We start from the raw sequence: 26,169 nt of genomic DNA, 5'->3' as shown, positions 1-26,169 counted from the left end.
GGTAAGGAATACTAACACTTCAAGTGATAAGCATGGATTTACTCCCTCCTTTGCTGATCAGTCCCTACTTAAGGAATCACACTCAGCTGTATTTATGACAGTTCCAAGTGAGAGAGAAGCACAGGACAACCCCAACAATCCCACCTTGTGCCTGAGAGCATTGTCCAAACCCTTCCTGAGCTCCATCAGTCTTGGTGCTGTGACCAGTTCCCTGGGGAGCCTGTTCAGTGCCCAAACACCCTCTGAATGAAGAATCCTTTCCTAAAATCCAACCTAACCCTCCACTGACACAACTTCAGGCCATTCCCTCAGGTCCTGTCATTGGTTACCATGGAGAGGAGATCAGTGCCCACTCCTCTGCTTTCCCTTGTGAGGAAATCCTCTCTGCCTTCAAGGGAGTCAACAGCTGTAAGCTCCAGCCCCTTTATTGTGTACAAAGCCACCCCCTGTTATAATGGATTAAGTCCATGGAAAATGATGGCCTGAAATCCCTGGAAGACAAGAACCAGCCCTAAGTGTCATGTCCATCCTCCTCCAGTCACTGCAGTAGGAAACTGCTTACCATGGCCCAGGCTATGAATAGCCATGGCTCATGTTCTGCCCCATTGGCGTGTTGGAGTTAAACAGCTGACTGGAGATGCAAGATGACACTTGACCCTGGCTCTTTAAACACACACAGAACTAATGGGAGAACAGTGAATTCTGCAGGAGAACCCCTTTGGCTGATGCCTCTGTTTTACAGAGACTTGAAGTGACATGTTTCAAGTGACAGCTCTTTTATAAAATACTTGGGTAATTTACAATGCAGGCAAGGAGTTCTGCTAGCAAAGAGTTGAGTAGTGGGCTGCAGACTTCTAGGTTAAAATAACAACAAGAAAGGGGGTTGGAAACTGAGGACTGGGATTGCCAAAACAATTATTCTGCTGTGCTGGATTTCACTTGACATTGTTGGTATCCTGTCTTCAAAGTGCTCCTGGGCCCAGTACAGTGCCTTTTTTGTTTGGCTGTGGTGATCTCATGCTGCAGTGGCTGGGTTTCTTTAGGCAGAGCACTTGGAGGTAGAACCTGAAATGGAATCATTAAAAATCAACTGCAAATTATATATTCAAGTTAGGTGCTTTTCTGACAATTAAATACCCCTGAAAGGTCTGATTAATTTACAGATTATTAATCATCTGAATTACCTAATTAAATTTTCTATTTTATACTGTATTTTTCTCCAAAGCATTTTTAAGGTCATTATTAAAAAAAATATATTAGTATTGGAAGTTAGCATGTTGAAAGGTGAGTTGAATAAACCTATCATTTAATCTACCCAATATTAGATAAAGATGCCACCATAACCAGTTGTTATTATTTAATTATATGGAAGAATGTTCTAGGTAAAAGAATCCTAGAACATTTTGATTGGGTTACTGTCACCTGCAAGGTATTTTGTCCTTGAATTAAGTATCAACTAATAGGGTTTATTCTTAACTGTTTTCAGTGCTGGAACAGAAGTCCCAGCTAAGGGACAGTGAGTTAGCATTAGTTGGTGTAAAACATCTGGTGCTTGATATTTTTTAACCTCCTTACAAGACATGTATCTCACCAATTAATTACCTGTAAAAGCCTTTAAAGTAGTTTTGAGGTTTTTTCCTAGAGTTTTAGCTAATATTACTTTGATAGGAAGCTTAAGGGGGTTTTATAACTCACCTTTATTTTTGTTCCTCTCATTAAAACAATTTAGTTGCTTTTATGTTTTTATTTTTTATTTTCCATATTTGAGTGGTGGTGAACAGCTCTAGAAATATTACCCCTGTCCCTATAAGGCTTATTTGTATATTTTAGACCTGCATAACCCATTCTTCTTTTTTAAATCAGTTTTTGTAGGGCTTTAATATGCTGCAGTGTGTTTTGTGTGTTACACTGGGGCATCAGTGTTCTGGCTGTTTGTGTAACTGCAGCTGTACCACTAATGCAGAATTAAATGGTACAGAAATGATGAATGGCTGCAATGATACTTCTTTCTGATACCATGGCAAATCCTCTAGAGCTTGGCTTTTATTTATTCTTTATTTTGAAGGTGGAAACTATGTGATAAGTGCATCCTCCTGGCGGGAGGGACAAAAGCTGGTAAAAAAGATCCTGGGTCCAGCTCCCAGAATAGAACAGGACAGAAGAGCTGTATCCAGTGACAGAACAGGCCGAGAGAGAGCTGCCAAGTCTGGTAAGTTGTTCTTTTATCACTGGACTTACTTCATTTTACTTTATTATATAACACTGCATGTCTGCAGACTAGAGCAGACTTCTGAGATAGAATGTTCTGAGATAGGAGTTTCTTATCAAAATTGCTCCTATTTTTAACCTGGAATTTGAGGGAGGTGGGGGAAAATTTTGCTCACAACCATGGCTGGGGTGCATAAGCTCTGTTCCTGGGTGCATTATGGACTTTTTTTGGTGTCATGGTCCCTGCACATGGGACTTGAGGGGTGGTATGTGCTGCAAGGGTGCTTGGGGTATCTGGAAAAGATGAGATATAGGCTGCAACCAAAAAATGGACCACCTGCAATCTGTCTTTGCCTCTTGAAGCCAGTGGGGAAAGGAATGGCTAGCATGGTCCAAGGCCAGATGAATTTTGTAAGTTTGCTGTACATAATCCATAAGCTGTGATTGAGCATCCCAGTTGAACAGGGATTGTGGTTTTTCCAGATACAGTATAATGTCATCCGTGTGCATCATAAATATTCATCGATTCCTCCACCAGCCTTTTTCAGAGTTTATACAGAATCTCAAACAGGACAAATAAGGCATGCTGGGAACTGCTGTGCTTCTAATGCCTGTGAGGTGGTGAGGATGGTGAGAGTAGAAAGGGTGTGGGCTCAGTCTGAGCAAGGGCTGCCACATTCAGATTGTGACACCAGATGAAGCAAAGACCTGTTTACAGTGAGATCTGCACTCCTCCCTCGTCCTTCTTTTTGCAGCTGTTTCCCAAATTTGATTGTTACCTGACATATTTGACATCTCATTCTTTAGCAGGCTGCATTGGAAGGACAGGTTCTGATTCCAGATTAGATGTTACCCGTAAAAGCTCTTCAAGAAGTTCTGAAAGGTCAAGAAGTAAAGTTCGGTCTGAGACCAATCTGAGAAAACTGGAAGCTGCTCTTCCAGGTGATAACCAAGAAGATCATGCCTCTGTAAACAAGGATTTCCTGCCCGTGGAGATACGTGGAATTCTTGATGACCTGCAGTTGGATTCCATGAGTACAAAGCAAGAGACAGATGTGGAAAAGCAGAATCAAAAATCTGTTTTGCCAACTCAAACTCTGAGGAGCCACAGTCCAACCAAAAGGAAACCAGACAAAGTAGCAGCCAGTGAGGAGCCTCAGGTGATCTCTAAGAAACGCCACTATGACAGTGATGAGGTTCGGCAGTACATCATCAGGCAGCAGGAGGAGAGGAAGAAGAAGCAGAATGAAGAGAAGAAAGCACAAAAGGAGGCAACAGAACAGAAGAACAAAAGGCTCCAAGAGCTCTACAGAAAGCAGAAAGAGGCTGTTACTAAAGTGAAGAATGTGCCTCCTCCTGAGCCTTCAGCAGCCAAACGGTTACAGGAAACCTATTCCAAACTCTTGCTGGAACGAACACTTCTAGAAGAGCCACCTCAGCTGCCTACGGTGCAGGAAACACAGGTACAGCTGATTCACTAACTTAAGGTCTTGCATTGTTTGCAGGAATAGGAGCTGGGATGTTTAGGGAGGCTGGGACTTGTGCTGTTCTGGTGGTTATCAGTTAGAGAAAAAAGAACAAATCAAAATGTGTAGCTTTGCTTAAACAGAGTGATTTCAATGTACAGCCTCTTTGCTCTAGTGGCTGCTTTTTGGCCCAGCAAGCCTACTAGAAAGTTGACTGGAAATCATCTTTCTATTTTAAAGAGAAGCTGAATTGTGGATATTAGCCCTCTCAATTGTAATGAAGCAAGAGCTCCTAAACTCTGACACATTGTTGAAAATGCATTTTTCTGGTTTTCTTCATCTCTAGCCCAGACCTGGTTATCAACCATCTGGGGAATCTGACAAAGAAAACAAGGCTCAAGAGCGTCCTCCGAGTGCCTCTTCCAGCAGTGACATGTCCCTTTCAGAGCCACAGCTGCCGCTACTGAGGTGAGCAGATGGGGCCTTGGGGGAGAGAGGAAAGTTCTCCTGCTTTCTTCTCTGGGAGGAGAAAATAGCCTTGGCTCTTGAGTTCCTGTTCCAGTGAGAGTAATTGTCTTGATGTCAATTACAGCATTTTCCTGGCAGTAAAAAGGAAGCTGATGCAGGAAACCATATGAAAATTTCGGCTATGGCTGATTTGCCAGTGTGTAAATAAAGTTAATAGTGTTTGCTGATAATGTTTTGTTGACATCAGTGGGGTGTGTATTTCATATTGGGACACTCTTATTTCCTCTGCCATTGGGCAAGATCATATGAATGTATTTGTTGATTTTTCTTACTCCATTTGCTCAGTGTTGCTTTTTGATCTATTGTCTCGGATTCAGCCATTAGTTACTCTCTATGAAGTACCAAACATGGCTGCTTCTGCTTGAAACTAGCCTTTCCCTCTTTCTTTTCATGCAGTTTTCCCAATTTTGAATTGTTCAGTGTATTATCAAAGTTTTCTTACTGCAAGTCAAGGTGCCTGACCAAACACTTAGATGTAAGGAACTAAAAATCCTGAAGTTTCTTGTATATTCTTAATATCCCTGTTGTGCAAGTGTCTTCATTTTTAACTACATAATGTCTGCTTCTTAAATGTATACTTGTTTCATTATGGGTACTCTGACTTAGTAAGTGCAATGAGAGCTGTTTCCCTTCTGCAAAAGTTCAAGGAATGCCATGTACTACCATGTGTAGAATAAAATAAACAATATGGTAAATACTGTTAGTGTAACATCATAAAGAAAAGATATAATTACTAGTAGTAGAGGAGAAATGAGACTCCCAGGACTGCTTAAGGTATTCAGAGACCCTCATAGTCATCAGAGAAGTTTTTTTGGGGGACTTATAAGGTGTTCTGGACACGGGCAGGTGAGAAGGAAAAAAAAATTCTCCCTGAAACAAAGAGTACACCATCAATGGCATTTCAGATTTGGGAGGTGCTGTGTTGTTTGGTTTGTTGGTTTTTTTACTAAATAACATTGTGCTTACTGTCTCATTCCCCACCCCTCTGATCCCATCAAAAAGTATTTTGTCCTGAAATTAAATCTGTGGCAACAATGCTTTAATCTAAGACATCAGTGCTCGTGTAAATCATCAACTAAATGTTGACTTTTCATTTCAGGAGCGATCTGATGGAGCCTCCATGGGTACAGCCAGACAGGTTGAGCCCAAGAGTCCAGCTCCCCCACCCACAAGCTCTGTTGGGCTCAAGTGGAGGCCCTTGTTCCCAGCACTGGAGTCTGGAGCAGATGGACCTTCTGTCAAAGGAGTGTGATGCAATGTTGGCAGGCAGGAGGAGCCATTCTGCCCCTGTGGGGTCCCTGATGCCTCAGTTGTACATGAATTCATCTGCTGCACAGGAAAACCTCTTGGTAAAACCTTCTGCCAGCCAGTATAAGAGCAAATTAGATCGCCTTGAAGCTTTAAAAGCTACAGCTGCTTCCCTTTCTAGCAGGATTGAAACTGAAGCCAAAAAGTTGGCTGGTGCTGGCATCAACTATGGTACCACGTGGAACTCAGAATTTATGCAAGAAAACCAGGATGAGGGACGGTGGGCAAAGGCTGTGAGTCCTCCTGTGAGGGAGGAAAATGAAAATACTTTTTCAGCCAGAATTCAAAGAATGCTGGGTGCCTGCGTGTCTCATACAGCCTTTGATGACAGCCTTCCTGGGGTAGGCAACCTTAGTGAGTTCAAAAAGCTGCCTGAGACCATCAGACCTCTTACTGATGTAATCAGCCTTGGATTGAGGTCTCCTGCTGCTAACAGGCATGAAGGGATCCTGGGACATTTATCCAAGAGGCAGATGGAGTCCCCAGGGCGTGAGAACCAGGCGTATCCTCTGAGCAAAGCCGTTACTCCTCACGAGTCCAGCATTGACTCCATCAGCGAAGGGCCTCTCCTGAGTGATGAAAACCTCTCTGAAGAGGAAGGAGGCCAGCAGAAGCAGCTGCCACTGAAGATGTTGGAGACATTAAAAGAGAAGGATTTTTGCATTCGGGAGAGAAATGCTTTTGAGCCCATAAAGGAGTTTCAGAAAGCAGCTGAGAGGTATTCCCCACTTTTCACTCAGACAAGTGACACGCACAGCAAGGGGCCCTGGGAGGAGCTGGCAAAGGGAAGTCCCCACAGTGTCATCAACATCTTTGCAAAGAATTACCAACTTCATGGAAAAGGTAAAAATGGAAGCATTTCTCAAAGCTCTTGTGAATTTTCCCAGTCCTACTGCTCCATGCACTTCATACTTTGCAGTTAGGAATGTTCTTTCAGAAGTCTCAAATACGAATCTGTGTAAGACATGATTTACAACTGTCTCATGCAGCATGCTCTTTTATTTTCATTTTTTGTACAATTTTTTTCCTCTTTTTATGAGTACTTTGTGTCTACCCTGGAGCTCCTCATTCTGAGGAGGAGTGTTTTCTGAGGAGTTGATTTTTGTCTTGTGGTTTTTCTCAATTCTTTTTTGCCTTCATATTATTTTCTTTAAAGATGATTGCATGAAATTTTCCGCAGATGGCTCTACTCTAAAGCACAGTACTCTTCAAGAATGTTTTGGCTGGAGTAGGTTAATGGACTAAAGAATTCAATAATTTACAAAAAGAGGAAAACTGTGCTCGTTATGTTGTGTTAAAACTGCCATTGTGTTAAAACAGCTGTACTGCTGTTCTCCTGATTCTGTGTTTGAAAGGAAGTCATTGTAACTCACAGTTGGGAGCATTTAAATTCCTATTACCTACTTGATGTATGTTTGTGTTTGTTATAATCTTTGTCCTCTCCCCTCTCTCCCCACACCTCAGTGTTTGAGGAAAGGCTGAACGGAGGCTCTGCCCTTCTGCGCCCTCTGCTCCCTGCCATGAGCCCTCCAGAGAGCGTGGCTTCTTACGAGGATGACTTTGCCTCCTCGCAGGGAAGCAGCACTTTAACAGACAAAAAGATTTCACGTGACCTCAGGTAACTGTGTTAGACTTCCTAGAAAAATAAAAATGCAGAATTCAACAGAAAATAGTTAATACAAGATCTGGTTCATAATATGCTGGGTGTCTTTTCTGCTGTGCTGTACTGTGCTAGTCAAAGTGATGAAAAACTTTCTTAGGACCTTGCAGTTAATAGAGCAGCCAACATAAAGAAGGTGGAGTCAAGTATTCCTGTTCCAGAGTCCAGTATTCCAGTTCCCTGTCTAATTTTTTGCTGTTCTTTAGCCTGTAAAGGTAGCTTTAGACAAGATTCTTATCCTTTGTAGTCTGGTGAAAATTAGTTCTCTGACTTGTGTGGCTGCAATAATGCTCAGTTGGGTAGTCTTGGAATTCAGAAAAAATAGAAAAAGCTATTTTAAGTCTGAAAATGCCTTCAGTACTTCAAAACTTTGTGAAGTTTTGTAAATCTGTAATTGCTTTCAGTAAGCATTTGTCAGTGCTTACTTAGTAATGGATACATTAACTGTCTGTAAGAATTTTTAAAAGCTTTTGTTCAGATTAAAATTTGAAGGCTGTAGATCATAGACTCCATGCCTACTACATGGCTTCCTGAATTTTCCAAGACCCTCTTTTTTTGTAATGAGCTATACTTATATCTTTTGGCCACCTTGGGGAAGGCCACAAGTGTGTTTGTACCTGTGATACTTCAGAAGAAAAGAAGTTAAGTGTCACTTTGCAGACTGAAAATGATTCTTTCTGATTAAAACTTCTTTCTTCTTCTGGTATTATTTAGTGTATGATGCATTGGCATCTCTTTTTTGCAAGTCTTTTGTAATCCTTTATTGAAAATTGCTCTTATTTCTGGCAGTTGATATCTGTATGCCCAGAGATTATCTGAAATGCAGTCACATTTTGAGTCATTCTTATGTTGTTCAGGTTTGGAGTCAAATAGCTCTTAAGAGTTAAAATTGGAGAGGACAGTTGTTATCCATCTTTTAGTGTTTCATATTATTGGAAGCATGTTTCAGTTTGTTCAATATCATATCAAACTTCCCAATGCCTTAGCTGTCATAGCTTTTACTCTCAAAACCAATGCTCTTCTAGATGGGCTGAGTCGTGCAGTTTAGTCATCTCTCTCTAATGCAAAGTGTGGTAGTTTCCTTGTGCACAGTGTAACATGGGAGCTGGAACTCCTTAATCACCAACAATGTGTTCCTTTCTAGTGCTGGTGGCAGCAGTAATTCCAGCATTCAGGAGGAAATTCCCAGTAGGAAGTCTCCCCTTGAGCCTCCCCTTGGTTCTCAGCACTCATCCGGACCCCGGTCTGCAGCGTCCTCCCGCTCCTCTGCTTCCTCCAAAAAGAGGGGGAAAAAGGAAAGTAAGTGCAACACTTGGATGTGGAGGATCCTTTTTTATTAAAGCTTTTCTTGTTAGGAAAATTGCAGTACTACGTATCTGGAAACTGTAATCTAATACTGATAGAGTGATTGATTCATTCCTCCAGTGATTCCTTCTTAGATTCTTTTTTACTCTGGTTATTCTCTAACCTTAAAATACGGTAATTTAAAGTTGAATAAACACGAGGTTGTTAACAGCATTGAAAAGTTTCCTTTCCTAAACCAGCCTTCTGATCAATAAGTTAATTTTAATATTGTGTGGGAACTATCCTTAGATTCTGTACTGAGAAAATGCCAATAGGTTTCTAAGTTACAGCCATGTTTGTGAAGGTCACAACAAATTTCCCTAAATGCCTTCGTTTTCACCAGTGCACAAATTAATAAATACATTGGTTTCTGTGGTAACCTGTACATTACAAAAGCATGAAGAAACTTGAGGCTTGGTGCACCCATAGTATATAAGCAATGGATAAAAAAACCCCTAGGTTTTAAGCCAATAGAAACATGATAAAACTAGGATTAGGCATTCTAAATTCTCTCTCTTCCTATTTTTTCAAAATTCTTTGCCTTTCCCCCAAAAAGCTAGGCTGTATTCTGATTATTAGTAGTAAAGAATCAAACATGTAGTTTCCTTATTTAAACTGATAGTGTGCTGAAATAAAAGTTGAGTGAGAGTTTTGGCAGTGAACACAATATACAGAAGAGAATTCATTGCCAATTCTACATTTCTTACTTGTTGGATTTATAGACTTCTATCTCAAAGACTTCTTTAGTTGGGGAAAAACTTCTACAAATTCATTGTTTTGGGGCTTGTGATGGTAAGGTATTCACATGTAGAACCAAACAAACTTTTGATACTATTGTTGCTTCTTAGGGTTGGATGCTTTCAATGGAAGTTCTCACCACTTTTCTGTGGAAGAAGATAAAATACTGTCTGAATTAGAGAGGGGATCCCAACAAGCTAAGAAATCCTTATTGAGTAGCAGAATTTCTAATAAAGAGCATGAGCAGAACCCAGATACAGACAGCACACTGGAAAACTTGTCTGGACACTCCCTGATGAGGTAACAGGATTGTTATGAAACTTTATGCAAATATAATGAGGCTTGGTAATGTTACTGGCTGTGTCTTTGGATATGCAAAAGGGAAGTAACAGAAATGGTCAAATGTTAGTAGGATGTGCATGCAGAAAACATTTCTTCCCTGTATTTTAAATATGAAACCTGGTGTCCTGTCATGTTCAGTACCTTAAGCATTGGAATACAGTTTTTGTTTCCCTCTTCTAGAAAAGGTCAGTTAGGAATGTGTCAAGGTTTATTCAACCTGTGCAGTCACCTTTCTTTTTTCAGTAGATACACAGACAGTTTTGGCTGTACTTGTGTTCAGCTAATACTCACAAAGTCTGTCCAGCTCTGTGAGTTGATGCCTTTTCAGAGATTAACCCATTCTTGGAAAAGAGTGTATTAAAAAAAGAAGGAAACATGTTTTCTGTTGCAACCTCTTTTTGTCTAGCTGAAAATGCAGTTTTTCTGCTAATTGTCCAATGAAGATGGTTATGAAACACTCAGTTTTCACTGCACTTTTTTCTAAAAAGCATCAAACAATTTGCATGATCTCTCTTTTTGTGTTGGTTTAGAGCAGTTCTGAGGTATTGGCTTCTATTGGTGACTGTTGCTGGCATCCAGGATTGGCTTGGAAAGGTCCTTTGACCTCCCACGATGTGCCAAGTAAAGCAGAATGTCTTCCCAAAGGATTTAAACAGCCACTGTTAATCCTCTTCAACCTATTAAAATTGAAATAGTAAATTTAAGAAGCATCTGTATCATTTTCTCTGTTTAAAAAAGAAATGTCTTTTCTCAAAAAGTTTACCATAGTATCTCAAGAATTGTTCAAGTTAAGTTTTGGTCTCCATTGCATTTTAGGAGAGAGATCAAGACTCAGGGCAGTGGCTTGTCACAATCAGTTGCATCCATGTGCTGATAGTAAACTGTTCACTTCTTAAAATGCAGATGCAGATGATTGCATCCTGACTTTCTCATGCCAGCCTCCTAACAGGAGGCACTGAAACTGCTTGTCTAGTCATGTACAACATAAAGATACTGTGTTAATTATAAAAAAAAAAAAAAAAAAAAGTGTGTGTTTGTGTATGTGCTAACTAGGCTTAATAATTGGGGAAAAATAGGGTGCTCTAGAAACTTAACTCTGAACTGGGATTTAGGAACAAAACCACTCTCATGAGGCATTTCCTGAAAATAGACTGGACCTGTGCAAACTGAACAGACTGTGCCCTTTGCATGGATCTGTTTGTGTGTAGGAATGGAAGAACAAGGTTATTCCTTTATTTTATCAAGTGGCTGGACTAGGAGAATTATTGACTCCTTTTGGTTTTTGTTTCACTGTCAGTTTCTCAGACAAGGGAAGACCCCAGAAGACACCGACTTCTTCCCCATCTTCTGGCTCTCAGAAAATGTTGCAGTTGGATTCTGCAGGCAATACAGCAGAAAGAGTCAAGTCACCTGCTGGCTTTTCTGGAGGTTCAGCCCCAGGGCTGAAGCCAAACGTGGCCTTCCCTGATGGGGGCCTGGGAACCAGCAGGTCTGCAGCAGGAGCAGCCTCAGCGAGCGGTGAGTGTTTGTAAAAGCCATGCTGGTGCCAGAGCAGCTAGAGCATTTTTCCTTGAGTTTTTGGTGTGGGAGCCTGAGGTGTGTGAGGGTGAGCAGTGTTTGTTGCCCTGCAGGGTGCATGCGCTTCTCCCCCGCGGGGCTGCAGCACCGGCTGTCAGCAGAGCTGAACTACCTGAGCGCTATCGAGGAGTCCGTGCGGCAGCTCTCGGACCTGGAGCGGGTACGAGGCATCTCCCTCGCCCAGCAGGAGAGCGTTTCTTTGGCTCAGATTCTCAAGGTAATGGGACAATACTTCTTTGTCTTAACCTTCCTCTTTTTTTGTTTTATTGTTTGTTTGCAAAAAAAAATTATCAAGTTAGGGCAAGTTAAGCTTTTGTTAGCAGTGCAGAGAAATTGTAATGGGCATGATGGGCTAGTGGCCATTTTTTAGGATGAACATCAGTTATCTTCCTTATTTTAAGTTGACACCAAGGAAGTAGCTGCTCTGGAGTACGTGTCATTAATATACTCTTAGCTGGAATCACTGTTTTGGTTGTATTTCTTGTTTTGGTTGTGTTCCTCAAATGAAAGCATGATTGTCTGCTGGGATTGATGTTGAGTTCCAGTGCCATGCAGTGTAGTTGTTTGGGCTGGACAATTTGTTTTATTCCACAAAAACAGTATTTTTGGCTGAAGTTTCCTTATGCTGACAAGATTGTTTATTCTAGTTTGTTGAATTAATTGATCTCCTAAACTCCTTTCTGCACTGTGGTGGAAGAGTATGGGGAATGTGCATTGCCTTAAAAAGGAAGAGGGTCAGTGGGCTAAAAATTCCGTTTCAAGCAGAAGAGACACCCCCAGCAGAGTAGATCCAGATTTTTAAGAAGGTAGTTTACTTCAACCAGTGACTGAAGCAAATAACATGAAGTTAAATCTTCATGTTTAACTTGCATGGTCAAAACTTGTTTTCCTGATCTGTAGGCACAACAGCAGCGCCATGAACGGGACTTGGCTCTTTGGAAAATCAAGGCTGAACAAGAAGCTCTAGAAAGTCAGAGACAAATGGAAGAGGCAAGGCAGAAGGCAGCCCAGGTAAGACTGCCCTTTAAAAATATGGAGTGTGTAAGAGGCAAAATGTTGTAAGTAAATCCATGCCTACAGATATTCTTAATTTGAAGCTGTGAACATATGAAAGTGCTAAAAGGGTTTAATACACTAAAAGAAACTCTCAAGGACCTGCTTAAAACTTTTTTCTGCCAGATTTTGAGAAATAAACGTGTAGTTAGTATGGCCAGACCGTTTTGAAGAGCTGAACTGTCTGTGTGCTCTGCCTAGGTCCATGCAGAGTCACTGCAGCAGCTGGTGCAGTCACGGCAGGAGGCTGGGCACGAGCCCCCGTGCAAGGCTGCAGCCAAACAGGCAGAACCTGCACTGCTCTCTACAGATACAACTCACCAGCTCCGTGAGGTGAGGCCCCAGGGAGAGAGAGAAAAGCTATTTTATTACTTTTTTGCCTTTTAAGTTATTTTCTGTTTGGTGTCATTCTTGGTACAACTTCTTCACTTTCATAACATGACAAATGATAGGACTTCAAAGGAGCTGCTCTGGCATTGTTACTTAGGAGTCAATCAGCAGCTTTAAATCCCTGTTCCATGTTCTTATGATCTTCCAGTTAATGAACTGTTAAGAAGTTTGTTCTTCCAGGACAGATTGATGACAGTGAACACAGCATCTTCAGTTTGTAAGAGTTGCTCTCCATCAAGCATTGATCCTATATCTGTTTCGTGTGCAAATTAAATTAGAAAAGCATTGCAGAGAGAATTGCAATTTTACTTACTGCTGAAGGTGGAACAACAACAAATAAAATTTAAAAAAAAAGGAGAAGGGAGAATCTTCAGCAAAGCTTTTGACTTGGTACAGAGTTTGAAGTTTCCTCATTTTGAATCTTTTTGTTCATCTTGTGCTATACAGAATATTTCTTAGTTTTCAGGTTTTTATATCAATTTATCAGTTTTTATACTTCTTGTTTCCAGTATGTAGCAGGTGCTTCAAACATGGATAAGGAACACAGTAACCAAGAAATGGTCTTAGTCCATCACAGTTTAGAAATCACTGTGACTGTGGGTCAGTATTATGGGATGGAGCACAAAAGGCTGACGAGTGTAAACAGAACTGTTTCTTCACAGCACCTGCACATGTTGGTGCCCACCAAGTCTGGTTTTATGATGAGTAATGGAATTGTAGAATAATACTGATGTACTTGTTCTGGGCTCTGTCAAATATGGGAAGCTTAAATAATTTTTGAGTAGACAAGAATGGGTTAAAGGAGCAGAAAAGCTCAGAAACCTCAAATAGATGCAGTGTATTGTCATTGAGAGTAGGTAGTGAAGTCTTGGATAAAGACAAGGAAGCATTTGTAGTTTTTAGAGCTGTAATGGGTAGAAACCAGTTAAGAAACAATGGAGAAGAAACAGAGAAGACAGCTTTTATTCGGTGTAGGGTTTTAACCTCATCAAGTTTTGACTGGAGTTTGAAGTCTGAGCATAAGAGGTGCTGGTGGAGAGGCTGATGGGGATGACCTGGTCACTGATGCTGGATCAGCAGAGTAGCTTTTCCATCTCTGTTCACAAGTGGCTCCAGGTACTCAGTTGAGCAGCCATTTGTTTTAACTGGAATGCAGCAGTGGAAACATCTTTAACCAATGTGCTGGGAATATTTTTGAATGTACACTGTAATTTATTATGTGTAAAGGGATGGAGTATGGAGGGATATGCATTCGCAGAGCAGTATGAGCACACCTTTACCACCAGAAGTGACTGACATGTGTTGTTACAAACCATTGTAACCTCACAGCTTACACAGCTGTTATAAATCACTAAATTGGCTGCCAGAATGATTATTCTCTCTTCCAGAAGCATTTTGATGCTGATAAGCTGACAGTATTGCCATGTTTTTGCTGTACTCAGGTGACAGAGTCAGCACGGGACACTGTCAGTGCCCCGGCTGCTCCCGGCCCCGCCTTGTTTGACCACCAGCGGCAGCACCACTCAGAGTTCATGAAGCAGCTGAGGGCCCGAGCTGATACAAACAGGTTTGGCTTAATGTTTCACATCTTGGGAGTGGGGAAGTAAGATTTGTTAGGTTTTGCTTCATCTGTTTGTGCAGAAAATGTTAAGATGTCATAATGAGTGAGCATTTAAGATGAACTTGGATTCCATCTTTATGCCCTTAATAGCATACAGCAAAGGTGACGTTAACTGGTTCTGTGAAACTCTACATTAAAAAGAGTAGAAAAAGATGATCTAAATGTTTTGTGGGATGATTTAAGCTAGTTTAAGCTTTAGGAAATCTTTTAGCAGAAATTTTAACTGTTACTACTTCTAGTAAACTGATGAAAACTCATGAAAACTGTATTACTCCTATGTTTAAGACAATGCAGATTGACCCCAAATGCTTCTCATTTCCAGGAAATGTGAGTCTACTGCCATATCACAAGGTAAAGAGGAGACTGGTGACTCAAAACAGACATACTCACCAATGTTTGATAGTTACTCTGAGTCCTCAAGATCAAAGGTTCATGATCAGAGGTAAGAAGCTTTTTGTGTTCTGTTCACTTACCTGATATAGTTAGGTCCTGTGAAATTTCTCACAGCCTTTCTCTGATCTTGGACTGGAAAAATGTTGTCCCCTGTAGTTCTCCTAACTTCTAAAACAGAAATTCTAACTTACCCATTCTTCTAAAATCTGAAAGAAGAACTTGTTTGCATTTGTTTATCATTACTACTCATTGCCAGGTAAAGGATGTGCATACCTTCCGACCACATGGATTTTAAGCTAGAATAAAACCAACAATCAGTAGTTTGATGAAACTTGGAATTTTAAAATAGCCAAACTGCATTTTAAAATCAAAACCAAACCCTCTGCATGTTGGTTATTGTTGTGATGTTAATCATGGTGTGTACAGCAGTAATATAAGTATTTTGAAATGTGCAAAGTGTTTTTAAAAACATAATCTCTGGATAACACAGTAGTACCAGCAGCCGCCAGGAGAGCCCTTCAGTTCCATCTTCTAAGGAGAATGAGAAGAAGCTTTCTCGTCGTGAGAAGACAGCCAGCAGTATTGAAGAGCAGGCTCACACTGCTGCAGATGATTCCTTGCCCAGTGACAGTGTTTTGTCCCTGCCAGATGAAAAAGGTTGGCTCTGCTGCTGGTGTGTGATGGGTCTGAAGGTGGAGAGGGAGGGAGGGTGGTGCTGTTTCAGAATGAATTTCTGAAATAAATGAGGGAAAGTGTGTGAAGAAAGCTGAGCCCCAGGTGAATTGTAGTCTCTGAAGAGGTAACAGAATGGCACAGGGAGATGGGAACCTTTGAGATTCTGCTGTGTTAGCTTAGCCACATGCTCACGTGCTGAACCTGCAGGCACAACTCCAAATGTTTCAGCAACTCCAGATGTGTTTATACCTGTGCACACAAATCTGTTAGGTCTCTCAAAGCTGAATAATAGATGTCTTCTAACTCAAAATCACTCTTTCCTAAACACCCATTTTTCTACATTAGTTATCTCCCTGTCTTTCTGACCCCCCTTACATCAGTGAGATGAGACAGACTAAAATTGCATTTGGGGTGCAAAACTGAGTGGAAAGCAGCTTCCCTGATTTCTCCCTCAGATTCCGCTTCTGTTGCAACAGAGTATTCCCTGAAATTTGATGAGTCCATGACAGAGGATGAGATTGAAGAAAAATCTTTTCGGTCTTTGCTGCCCTCTGAGAGTCATCGCAGAAATAATCTGGAGAAGAAGCGAGGCACTCGTGATGATTCTGATGAGGAAGTGTCCCCAGACAAAACAGCTCTGTCATCTATCAAGGTAGATGCTTTAAGTTAAATTAAATTAACTGAGCCGACATGGTTAAACTGATAAGCTTCAAGTGAGCTGTCCTTAGCTGTGTTTGCTGGGTTGTGGGTTCTTCTCCTCCCTGTGGTTCTCTGAGCATCTCAAAACAGAGAGATGTGTGAATCATGCTGTATGTCACTGTTGAACAAGTGTGATGACTTATGGAGCAATCCATCCAGGCCTCTACCTTGTGGCTTAGGAGGAGTGACTTTTTGAGGTAGGTTTTAAAGTGGATTAAGTCCTCCAACTATGCTAACATAGAGCTAGGAAAAACTGTCACATAGGGCAAAAATAGCTGGGCTACACAAAGCTCAGACTAAAAACAGCTTCCCTTCCTACATCTATTTTTGTTTATCTGTGTATATGCACACACAGACATACATTTTGTAAGTGGAAAAAAGCCATGGCATTTCTGTGGTATTTGTGCCAACTTTATCTTTCCTTCTAGGAGCTAAGCATGCCGTTCTCAGGGGGGCAGGACAGTTTCTCTAAGTTTACCATGGAGATGGTAAGACAGTACATGAAAGAGGAGGAAATGAGAGCAGCTCATCAGTCCTCACTGCTCCGGCTCCGGGAGAAGGCTCTCAAAGAGAAGACCAAGGCTGAGCTGGCATGGCTGGAACACCAGAAAAAGTGAGGCAGCTGTGAATATACATAACTGCTGACTGACCATTTCCTTCTGCTTTTCAAGGCTTTGTTTCCACCTTACTGCTCCTTTATTAAGTGTTAATGGTTGAACTAATCTTCTGACATCAGTGTTCTGTACAGTTGTTACTGGGACTTGGGAAGAACAGGACCCAGTTTATTAATGTGCTTTGATATTTACATTGAATGGGGTTTGATTAAGAATTTCACTGAAACAGTAGAAGAGCAGATGTTTGTTGTCAGTTGGAGGAGGTAGTTGCCAGCTGTTCCTCTACACATCTTAATTCAGGAAGATATAAAACTGTCAATCAGTTTGACCTGTCTTTGCTTGATGTGTATCTGAAGTCATTTTAGTTGACTCAGGCACATTTTGTGAATCTGGATGCATGTTGTACTGAGTGCTTTGTTTCCAATCTAAGATATACTTTGTCCTGAAGTCCACTTGAAGTGCTCACTGATACTAGTAAACAGCAGTGGCCAGATTTAATCAGTAATTTTCTCTGCATGACAGTATCATTGTTCAGCAGACATTTTCTTACAATTTCTTGTTATTGTGGATTGGACAAAGGAGTATTAGATAGTGAGCCAAGTGTGCTTCCTTTTGTGTTTCTCAAATGGTGAGTGTGCTACCTCTGCAGAGCTTCTGCCCATTCTTTTGTGATCTCCTATTACCTGTGCTGGCCTTTTTACTGTGCCTGTCTGACCAAACGATGCAAAATATTCCACCATAGAGCATGCCAAGGATTAAGGTATATACTTTTCTTCAGAATAAGAAAAGTAAACTTTTTTTTTTCCACTTTAAAGAGTAAAAGGCTTGTTGTGCACTTTTGAATACTGCTTTATTATTATTTATTATTATAAAGCAATCTTATTACTTTATTTATACTTCTTTCTTTCAATCTATTTGCAGGCATTTGAGAGACAAGGGAGAGGATGATAAGATGCCTCCTATTCGAAAGAGGCAGCGTGGTCTGCTGCTGAGATTACAGCAGGAAAAGGTAAGGGATGCCCTTTAGGAAAGTCCTGTTGAAAGCCATGTGTACCCATTAAGGGTTTCAGACACTGGAAATATAGATTACAGCAATATTTCTTACCTGTAAGTTTTAATTTGCATTTCAGTCATATTCAGCACATTGTTCTCCAGGGTCCTTCTCTATCTGTAATCTCATGATTGAGACTCTGATTAATTCATCTCCAATTCTTTGCTACTGAAGTTCAGCCTGTAACTGCAGTCATGTCAAACCCATAGCAAGGGCACTGTGGCACCTTTGAGTGTGTTCTTGAGAGAGGTCTGTCAGTGTTCTGATGCTGACTCTTTTACACCTAACAGGCAGAAATTAAACGTCTCCAGGAGGCAAACAAGGCTGCTCGGAAGGAGAGGCAGCTCATCCTTAAACAGCAGGCGGAAATCGAGCGAATCCGCCACACTACGATGAAGCTGCAGGAAAAACTGAAGTCTGCAGGAGAAAACAAGCTGGTGAGTGTTCAGCACAGAAGCTGGAGTCTTCCCTCTTCACCATGCAGCTTCAGTGTTTATAGGAATGGAGGGATGCTAGATTGGACCTATCACTTGGAAGTTTTGTCTGCCTGAAGTGATCTCACCCCTTTATCTCCGCAATTTATCCTTAATTTCTTTAGAACATCATTTAAGGAAACGCCTGTGGAGAAGTTGCAAAATGCTTTAAATGAGCAGTAGATGTGTTTGTTCTTTCTCAAGCTGAACTAATGACTTTGGAAATGTGAGTTTTTTGATGCTTAGATCACTCAGGCTTTGATTTTTGTTTGATTATTTGTCAGGCCCAAAGTACTAAATATAAGCACTAACCCCAAAACTTCCTGCTGTGTGCTAATGTAATTATGCTAAGTTGCTTGCCTCAACTTGCCTCCTTACAAAATTTTGAGAAGACACAAGTTTAATAGTAGTACTGTAGAAAAGGTTGATTTCCTGTTTGGGTAGCTGAATTCTGGTTTGTTGCTTTGGGGGGCTTTTTGTTTTGGTGGGGTTTTTTGTTTTGGGGTTTGGTGTTTTTTTTGTTTTTTGTGGTTTTTTTTTTCCTTAGGTTTGTTTTTTTTTTTGTTTTGTTTTGTCTTTTTTGTTGTTGTTGTTCTGGATAGAGTTAGGGGAAAACTTAAATTATGGAGAGAAAGGGTATGCTAAAGTTGTGTGTCAATTAAAAATGAGGTTATGAAGTTAAATCTGCAAGTGGACAGAAGCAGTATTTCATGTAATCTAGAATTACAAGTTAAATTAACACTAACACAATTTACAAAGGGTTTTGGAATAGTCTTGTAATACTTCATTTTTATTTTAACCCTTTAATTGCAGGAGCTTCCCAGTGAGGATGACATCAAGCAGAGCAATGGTTCCAGCCCACTTCCAACTGATGCAGAAACACGCAGCCCTTCCCCAATCTCCATCTCCAGCAGTGAGACCAGCAGCATTATGCAGAAACTTAAAAAAATGCGCAGCAGAATGGATGAAAAGTAACTATATCTCTTTTTTTCCTTTTAAAAAATACTTCTATTTTAATGGAACAACTTGGTTTGGCCCAAATTTGCACTAAAAATGGCCATCAGAAATATTGGTGGTGTTGATATCACACCTTGATCTGAATTGCCTGAAAAACAGCTGATTGGAAGCATGAATTAAACTATATTAATCTTTGAACATAATTTAAAGGCTACAGTTCTTGCATGATTCAAACATTATGGCAGACCACATGGTCAAGATTTTATTGAAGAAGATTTGGTTTAATATCCTTTGTACTTGATAGAGTTGGTAAAAGCACATCAGCTTAAGAGATGTTGATGTTTGTAGGTACAAGGAGTATGGACAGGTTGTGGCTTCACAGCACATCCTGTCAGAGTTTCTCTTGCAATGAGAGACCTGAAGTCAAATGGTCACAATGGTGCCTGTATTTTGTACCTCCCCTTTAACCTTAAAGAGCAAAAAAATATGGGGAGTGAGACTCTGGAATTACAGTGCTAATTTTTTAGTTGAAATGTAATTTATAACAGCAATTATCTTATGCAAAAACTAGTAACTGAGTTTCAGATCTGGCTTACAGAAAGACACTGAGGTTGTCAGGTATGTGATTTCTATCTAATTACCCAGCTGCTGAATTTTAATTCTGATTGCATTAAAATCAACTAGGATGAGCTCTTTAAATATTTTCTTTATTAATGGAGATGATATGTATGTGACTGAGAATATATTTGGTTTACAGGTTGGAAGAATGTTGAAAATGTTTGTTAGGCTCCAGAGGAAATAACAAAATCTGTGTGCAGTTCCTGTGTCTGAAAACCTAAAATGAATCTCCTGATTTTGCCTATGAAGTTGTTTTAGGCAAAAAATTGTTTCTGCATCCTTTTGGTGTAGGAATTACTTTGTGTGCATGAAACATCCCAAACACTTTATACCTGCTTGTGCTCATTAGTTTGAAGTCCTAAATTCTTATTTGAGACTAATTCATTGAAAGTCTGGCTTCTGCCAGTTGCCACAAGAAATAGTCTTTGCTTAAACAATTCTTTTGAGCTTAGAACCAAGACAGTACTGCACTTCACTCCACGTGGGTGATCTTTGGAATGTGTTTTCTCTTGAGACTCCAAACACAGCTGGATAAAACATCCCAAAGCAAGCAGTGCCATGGAAAGGCCAGCTGTCCTTGTCACATTTAGCAGCCTGTTTGCTTGCAATCATTTCAGAAGCACATTTCCCACCCATGCATATATTTGAGTGTGATGAAAATAAAACCCAACAGCAGTAAGGGAGGCTTTGGTGTGAGCAGGGAAAACTCAGAACCTGTTGTAGTTTCATGGCCTTTGTGTCTGGCCTGAGTTGATTGCTGTTTTATTCTGACTCCTCTGGTGGCATCTGATAAACTGAACAGCCAAAATCAATGATAATTAAAAGTTTCTGAGGTGTCATATTTCTAAAACTAAACTCATGGCATTCCAAATGGTATGAAAACCACTCCATCATCATAGTGGTGAATTCTCAAAGTATCTTTTGAGACTGGTAAATAACTTAAGATAGAGACTTGAAAAGCTTGTGTGTTGTAGGCCATGCTGACTTCTAGGGTTTCAATAAAGTAATGTTTTTCTTCTCATCTTATTTTTCTGTTAAAAGAGGGTCTTTATCTTATTTTTTCCCCACAAACAAATTCAGCAAATTTCAAATGGTGATAAAAAATAATCTGCAGCTTAGGAATTTTGAGATACAGTATTAATACTAAAAGAGATGACAAATAGACTTGTATATTCAGGACTTCCTTTGCTACTTTTTATCAGCTAGTGGCTTTGTCAATATTGTTCTTGAAATCTTATTTTTTCAAAGTACATTCATTCCTAAGCCACACTTAAAATTGCATAAAGACTTATCTATTACAAGGGATAGTAGCAGATATCAAGTATGTTCTACCTTTAAAAATATTTTAGTCATGATTTGATTATTATTTTATGTAGTTGGAAATATTTCTCACCTGGAGAATACTTTTCAAAAGCTGGATACCAAGATTTGAGATGGAACAATTACTTTTAGGCAGAACAAGTGGAAATTGTGTGATCTATATGGTCATGTGGTTTTGGTTTTATGGTTTTAAGACTTGGATTGTTGTATATGTTCAAAGGAGGAAGTATTTTGTGTGAGCATAAATGATTCTCTAAAACTTGATTTCCCTCTTGTACAGTTTTTGCACCCCTTTGGCAGGTGTTTTGGTAGTGATAGCAGTGCTTATTGATTGAAAAACTGCTGACTTTGCATCTTTTTTTAATGTCTTGATTTGTAAAGCACATAAAAATAGCATTAAGATGTTTGGTTTGGGGTTTAATGGTAGCAAGCTGCCATTTGAGGGGAATCAGGGTGGGAAATAGGGCTCAAGGGAAGAAGCTGGATGATAAATATAAAGGAACTTAAGGAACTGGGAAAGCCTGCTATGCTGGATTTGCTGTACTCCACAGCAAGTGAAAATCCTTTGGCTTCCTTACTTAGGAGGCAGCTTTAATATTTGTCTTGTGCTGAAAGGGGAATGAATGGATAGTTTTGTTTTCATTTTAACTGATGAGTCTGTGTAGCCTGCATGTGAACAGGAGCATGCTCTGTCAAAGAGAATTAACCACTTTCCCCTGGCTTTCCTTGCATATGCAGCATTAATGATAGTTTTTGCAATAACAAATTAAATGCTTATTTTCATTTGCTTTTCCTTAGTGTGCTTCTTAGCTTGCATTGTGGTTGATAGAGCTAAATGGAGCATGGCATTTTTCTATAAATTTGATAATTCATTAGGAATTAGCTTAAAATGGTAATAGTTTTAAGAAATACCATTTTAAGCAGAGCTGTCAATTATGTAGATTTTTTTTAAAAAACAATAGGTATTATCTTTCTGCAGTTAATACTTCAAATGAAATATATGAGTATTCTGAGATCAAGTCTGTACTTTATTGCAAAAAATCCCAATTAGCAGCTGTAATGTGAATGGCAGGTATATCTGGAACTGTGTTTTAAAAGTAAACTATTTAATCTCTTTTTTCTTTGCTCTTTCACTGGTGCTTACCCTACTGTAAAAATAATTTTACTGAGGTTTCACCAGGTGAAGAAAATGTGTTTAAAGTTTCAGACCAGGAAATTGTTGATATTGCAAACCAGCATGCTCTTAAATACCAATAACACACTCTTTTGGGAGAATGGCTTGAGAAAGGTCAGACTGAGATAAGTTAACTGGTACCTGTGCATCAAAGTAATAAAACTCTCCAAAATCTAAAGAAAAATACAGCAGTGTGAAAATAGCTTGTCTTTCATTAACAGAAAACCAAATGTTGCAAGTGTATGTTCTATAACCTTCTGCATAACAGTGTATAGTTTTTGTACTGCAGATGTTGGGTATTAACTATACAATGTTAAATGCAATTAATTTTAAAGTTCTTTGCCAGATGCTATCCTTTTCTCATTCTTTCTGCCTTAATTGCTATCTTAGTTTTAAACTCTTCCTCCTTATTTTGTAGACACTGCTCTCCTGTTCACTACTTCTTCTCTGTCTTTACGTCTCACCACTGGGCCTCTCTCAGTGTCTGTTTTCCCAACCTCCACCCCAAATTCCAGCTGTATATCTACAACCAATTGGTCAGGTAACTGTATATTTCTCCAGTGATAGACTCTTTGATAGAGCATGCTCTGTTCAGTCCTAGAAAGTCCAGAGGTTCTTCAGCAGTGGACATGGTTGACACTTGCCTCACTGTTTGCAGATCTTTATCAATGACATAGGCAGGGGGATCACTCTGCCCTCAGCACCAGGCTGAGCAGTGCAGGGATTTGCTGGAGGCAAGGAGTGCCATCCAGAGGGACCTGGACAAGCCTGAGGAGTGGGCCAGTGTGATCCTCATGAAGGTCCACAAGGTGCAAGGCCCTGCAGCTGGGTCAGGACAATCCCCACTATCAATTCAGCCTGGGGAGGGAATGGATTGAGAGCAGTTCTTCAGAGAAGGACTTGGAGATGCTGATGGACCAGAAAATGGGGTATGACTCTGCAGTGTGTACTTTTAGCCCAGGAAAACAACTCCTGTTTTGGGCTGCATGGAAAAACAACAGGTCAAGGGAGGTGGTTCTACCCCTGCACTCCACTCTGCTGAGACCCCACCTGCAGTGCATTGTCCAGGTGTGGGGTCCCCAGTGTGAGGAGGACATGAACCTGTAGGAGCAGGTCCAGAGGAAGGCACAAGAAAATGAAAGAGAGGTAACACCTTTCCTGTGCAGAAAGGCTGAGAAAGTTGGGCTTGTTCAGTCTGGAGAAGAGAAGGCTCCAGGGAGAACTTATTGTGCCTTTTCAGCATATACAGTGAGATTATAGGGAAAATGGAGAGAGACAGGGCCTGTAGTGATAGGGCAAGGGGTAATGGTTTTAGGCTGAGAGAAGGTAGATCTAGATTAAATATAAGGAAGAAGTTCTTTGCTGTGAGGTTGGTGAAGCACTGGCACAACAACCTGTCCCATCCCTGGAAGTGTTCAGGTCAGCAGGAACTTTGAGCAACCTAGTCTAGCAAAAGGAGTCCCTGCCTATGGTAGAGGAGTGAAACTAGATGGTCATTAATGTCCCTTCCAACCCAAACCATTCCAGGATTCTAATTTCTTATTCCTGCTATGTTCTGAGTGGCAAACAGACAGTTCACTCTGTTCCTACTGTCTGGTTACTACTTCAGAATAGCTGCTGAAACCTCATAGTTTGGGCTTATAGTCAATATACCTTAAAATGTGCAAATACAGTTTAGAGCAGCAGGTTAATACTAATATTTGAAATGCATGGATAAAATGTGTGATGTTAGCATCAGAGAAACAGACTTTGAATTCATGCTGCTGTAATCTGAGTGCTGCTGCTTCCTCATTGCTCCCCCACATTTCCAGCTGCATAGATGCCAGATGTGCTTTTGCAATTTTTTTTTCTGCTTTTGAGGATAAATGTGTACGCTTGGTGTTGCAACTGGAACCCTCTAGACTGCAGTAAATATTAAGGCAATGCATCTGCTATTTTGTGGCTCTGGCCTTTAAAACCCCAGGGTTATGAAAGGGTCTGCATCTTTGGCCATGCTGCTTTGATCCTCCTCTTCTTGTGGGTTTTTTGTTGGAATCTTCTTTCTCTCCCATCACTTCCGTTGACTTATCTTTCTTATTAAGAAGTTCTTCTGTGGTAATTGTTTTCATGGCAATTTTGTTAATTCTCCTCCTGTTTGTGGTCTTTTGGGTTAATTCATTTGACATCTGCTTTTAAGGAGTCCTTCTCTTTTGAATCCATTTATTTCAGCCTTTCTCTGCATTTTATTTCAACTTGAAGTGCCTCTCTGAGGACCCGGTGAACTGCAAAAGTTCCTGATGAAATCAAACAGTAGGTGAAGAAAAAAGAAAAGGTTGCTTTTTGCATTGAGGTCATTGTAATAAAGACCTCTAGAACAAGTTCCACATGCATGATCTGCTGGACTAATTGGAACTGATGTGTGTGTGAGAGTAAGAGTGGGTAGATCTGATAGTGCTGGTGAAAGACACAACATTATCATGACCGTCCCTGTCATGTTTGTAATGCAATTGCTGTTGGTAGTTTGCTCTGTGAATGACATCAGCCTGTCAGTTTTGCCTAAGTGTAGATGATGTTTGATGTTTGTCTATAGAAAGGATAAAATTATGCACAAAATCATGGAATCTGTCAGCTTGAAGGTGGCAGATGTTCCAGAGATTCTGAGGTGCTTCTGTTTTTCACCTCCTCTTGTTTTGACCATCAGAAAGAAGATTGTGAGCGTCTCTAACTGGCTTCTGAAACTTTTCTCTTCGTGTCATAACTTGCTCCCTTTGTCTGAATCTGTCTTAGGTTGAGATTCAGATAAGTCCTTCTCTTTCTGATCAACTGCCAGCTCACTTTTCCAGGGAACAGAACAAACACTGAGTGAGCAAATGAGAAATGTCCCTTAGCAGGCAAGACCTGCACATTAGTCACTTGGCCATTCCAGACTCTGTAAATAAAAGGGTTTTTTGAAACATGAGAGATTAAAAAGCACAAATGAGATTATTATCTGCTTTGCAGCTTAAAACTTTGATGCTAAGTGCTTGGGATGGCTTGAAAATTATAAGGACAAATTTGCAAAAACAAAGTATCACAAGTCTTTGAAGTCTGCCTTCTATAGCACCACAACTTCTGTACCACAACTTCTGTACCAATGGCAAACTCTCTAGCTGGCAAACTATGGACTTTGTACAGAGTGATTCTGTGACATCTTAAAGCTTTCAGTGGAGGAGATTAATAGATTGATAGACACTCTTCTCTAGACTTGGCATGCCAGGGGAAGTGTGTGCAATTGATGCTGAACTTGCTTCCAATTTACTGTCTGAAAGGTTAAGTGCTATGGTTACTTCAGTGCTCAGAAATGAGACAGGAGCCGGCAAAGAGAACAAATGTGTGCACACAAACCTATTCATACCTACCAAATCCTGTGAGAGTTTTATCAATTCTAAGGTTTCATGGATCACTTAAGAGCTCTTTGTCAGAAAGAAAATATCTACGAATTTTCAGCATGAGCTTAAATTTTTATTTCTTCTTAAACTACCAGCTAGGTATGTTAGTAGCTGGGAAGAAACAGTCTGGCATGGTTATTCTCTTGATGCTGTCAGCTCACAATTAACCTTCCAAGATGATGCTAAGATGATGCTTAAAGGAAGAAGGATTAAAGCTCCAAGAGGACTCTTAATATAGAATCATCTTCTCTTATAAGAACATATTTGGAAAAAGCCATGGGGCGGCTGAGGTTACAATTTTTCTGTCACTGGGATTAGCAGAAAAGAAAAGTTCATTTTTCAAATGGTCACAGCTTTCTAGAAGGTTCCAGTTTAATACCACAGGTACATTTCATGTCCTGAAATTGGGAACTTATTTTCTGTTTAGTTTAGTGCATATGATTTTAATGATTTTGAAGATTTTTTAAATATAAACAGCCTCTTGACAGTATGATGTAGAGATTACTTCCTGCAGAGAAAAGAACCCTTGTCTTCTTGTGGGGTTTTTGCAGC

General features: G+C 40.2%; 1 protein-coding gene across 8 annotated transcripts in view; it reads left to right on the top strand.

Moving 5' to 3' along the window:
• Positions 1-26,169, top strand: part of CEP350 (centrosomal protein 350) — a 70,344-nt gene that overhangs the window by 20,036 nt on the left and 24,139 nt on the right. For 3 of the 8 annotated variants that reach the window (XM_077181979.1, XM_077181974.1, XM_077181975.1), the window contains exons 9-28: positions 2,066-2,209; positions 3,016-3,671; positions 4,021-4,142; positions 5,302-6,353; positions 6,975-7,128; positions 8,315-8,469; positions 9,363-9,552; positions 10,892-11,112; positions 11,226-11,389; positions 12,073-12,183; positions 12,427-12,558; positions 14,058-14,182; positions 14,559-14,678; positions 15,120-15,286; positions 15,760-15,956; positions 16,432-16,616; positions 17,539-17,626; positions 17,959-18,105; positions 18,955-19,112; positions 22,629-22,751. In XM_077181979.1, the coding sequence (XP_077038094.1) occupies positions 2,066-2,209; positions 3,016-3,671; positions 4,021-4,142; positions 5,302-6,353; positions 6,975-7,128; positions 8,315-8,469; positions 9,363-9,552; positions 10,892-11,112; positions 11,226-11,389; positions 12,073-12,183; positions 12,427-12,558; positions 14,058-14,182; positions 14,559-14,678; positions 15,120-15,286; positions 15,760-15,956; positions 16,432-16,616; positions 17,539-17,626; positions 17,959-18,105; positions 18,955-19,112; positions 22,629-22,751 (4,411 nt within the window). The remainder of the gene's footprint in view (positions 1-2,065; positions 2,210-3,015; positions 3,672-4,020; positions 4,143-5,301; positions 6,354-6,974; positions 7,129-8,314; positions 8,470-9,362; positions 9,553-10,891; positions 11,113-11,225; positions 11,390-12,072; positions 12,184-12,426; positions 12,559-14,057; positions 14,183-14,558; positions 14,679-15,119; positions 15,287-15,759; positions 15,957-16,431; positions 16,617-17,538; positions 17,627-17,958; positions 18,106-18,954; positions 19,113-22,628; positions 22,752-26,169) is intronic. The other 5 variants (XM_077181976.1, XM_077181977.1, XM_077181978.1 and 2 more) reach the window with 5 other exon arrangements.

Source organism: Agelaius phoeniceus, chromosome 8, assembly GCF_051311805.1.
Source record: "Agelaius phoeniceus isolate bAgePho1 chromosome 8, bAgePho1.hap1, whole genome shotgun sequence".
NCBI classification, from domain to species: domain Eukaryota; kingdom Metazoa; phylum Chordata; class Aves; order Passeriformes; family Icteridae; genus Agelaius; species Agelaius phoeniceus.
This window is presented reverse-complemented; position numbering and strand designations above follow the sequence as displayed.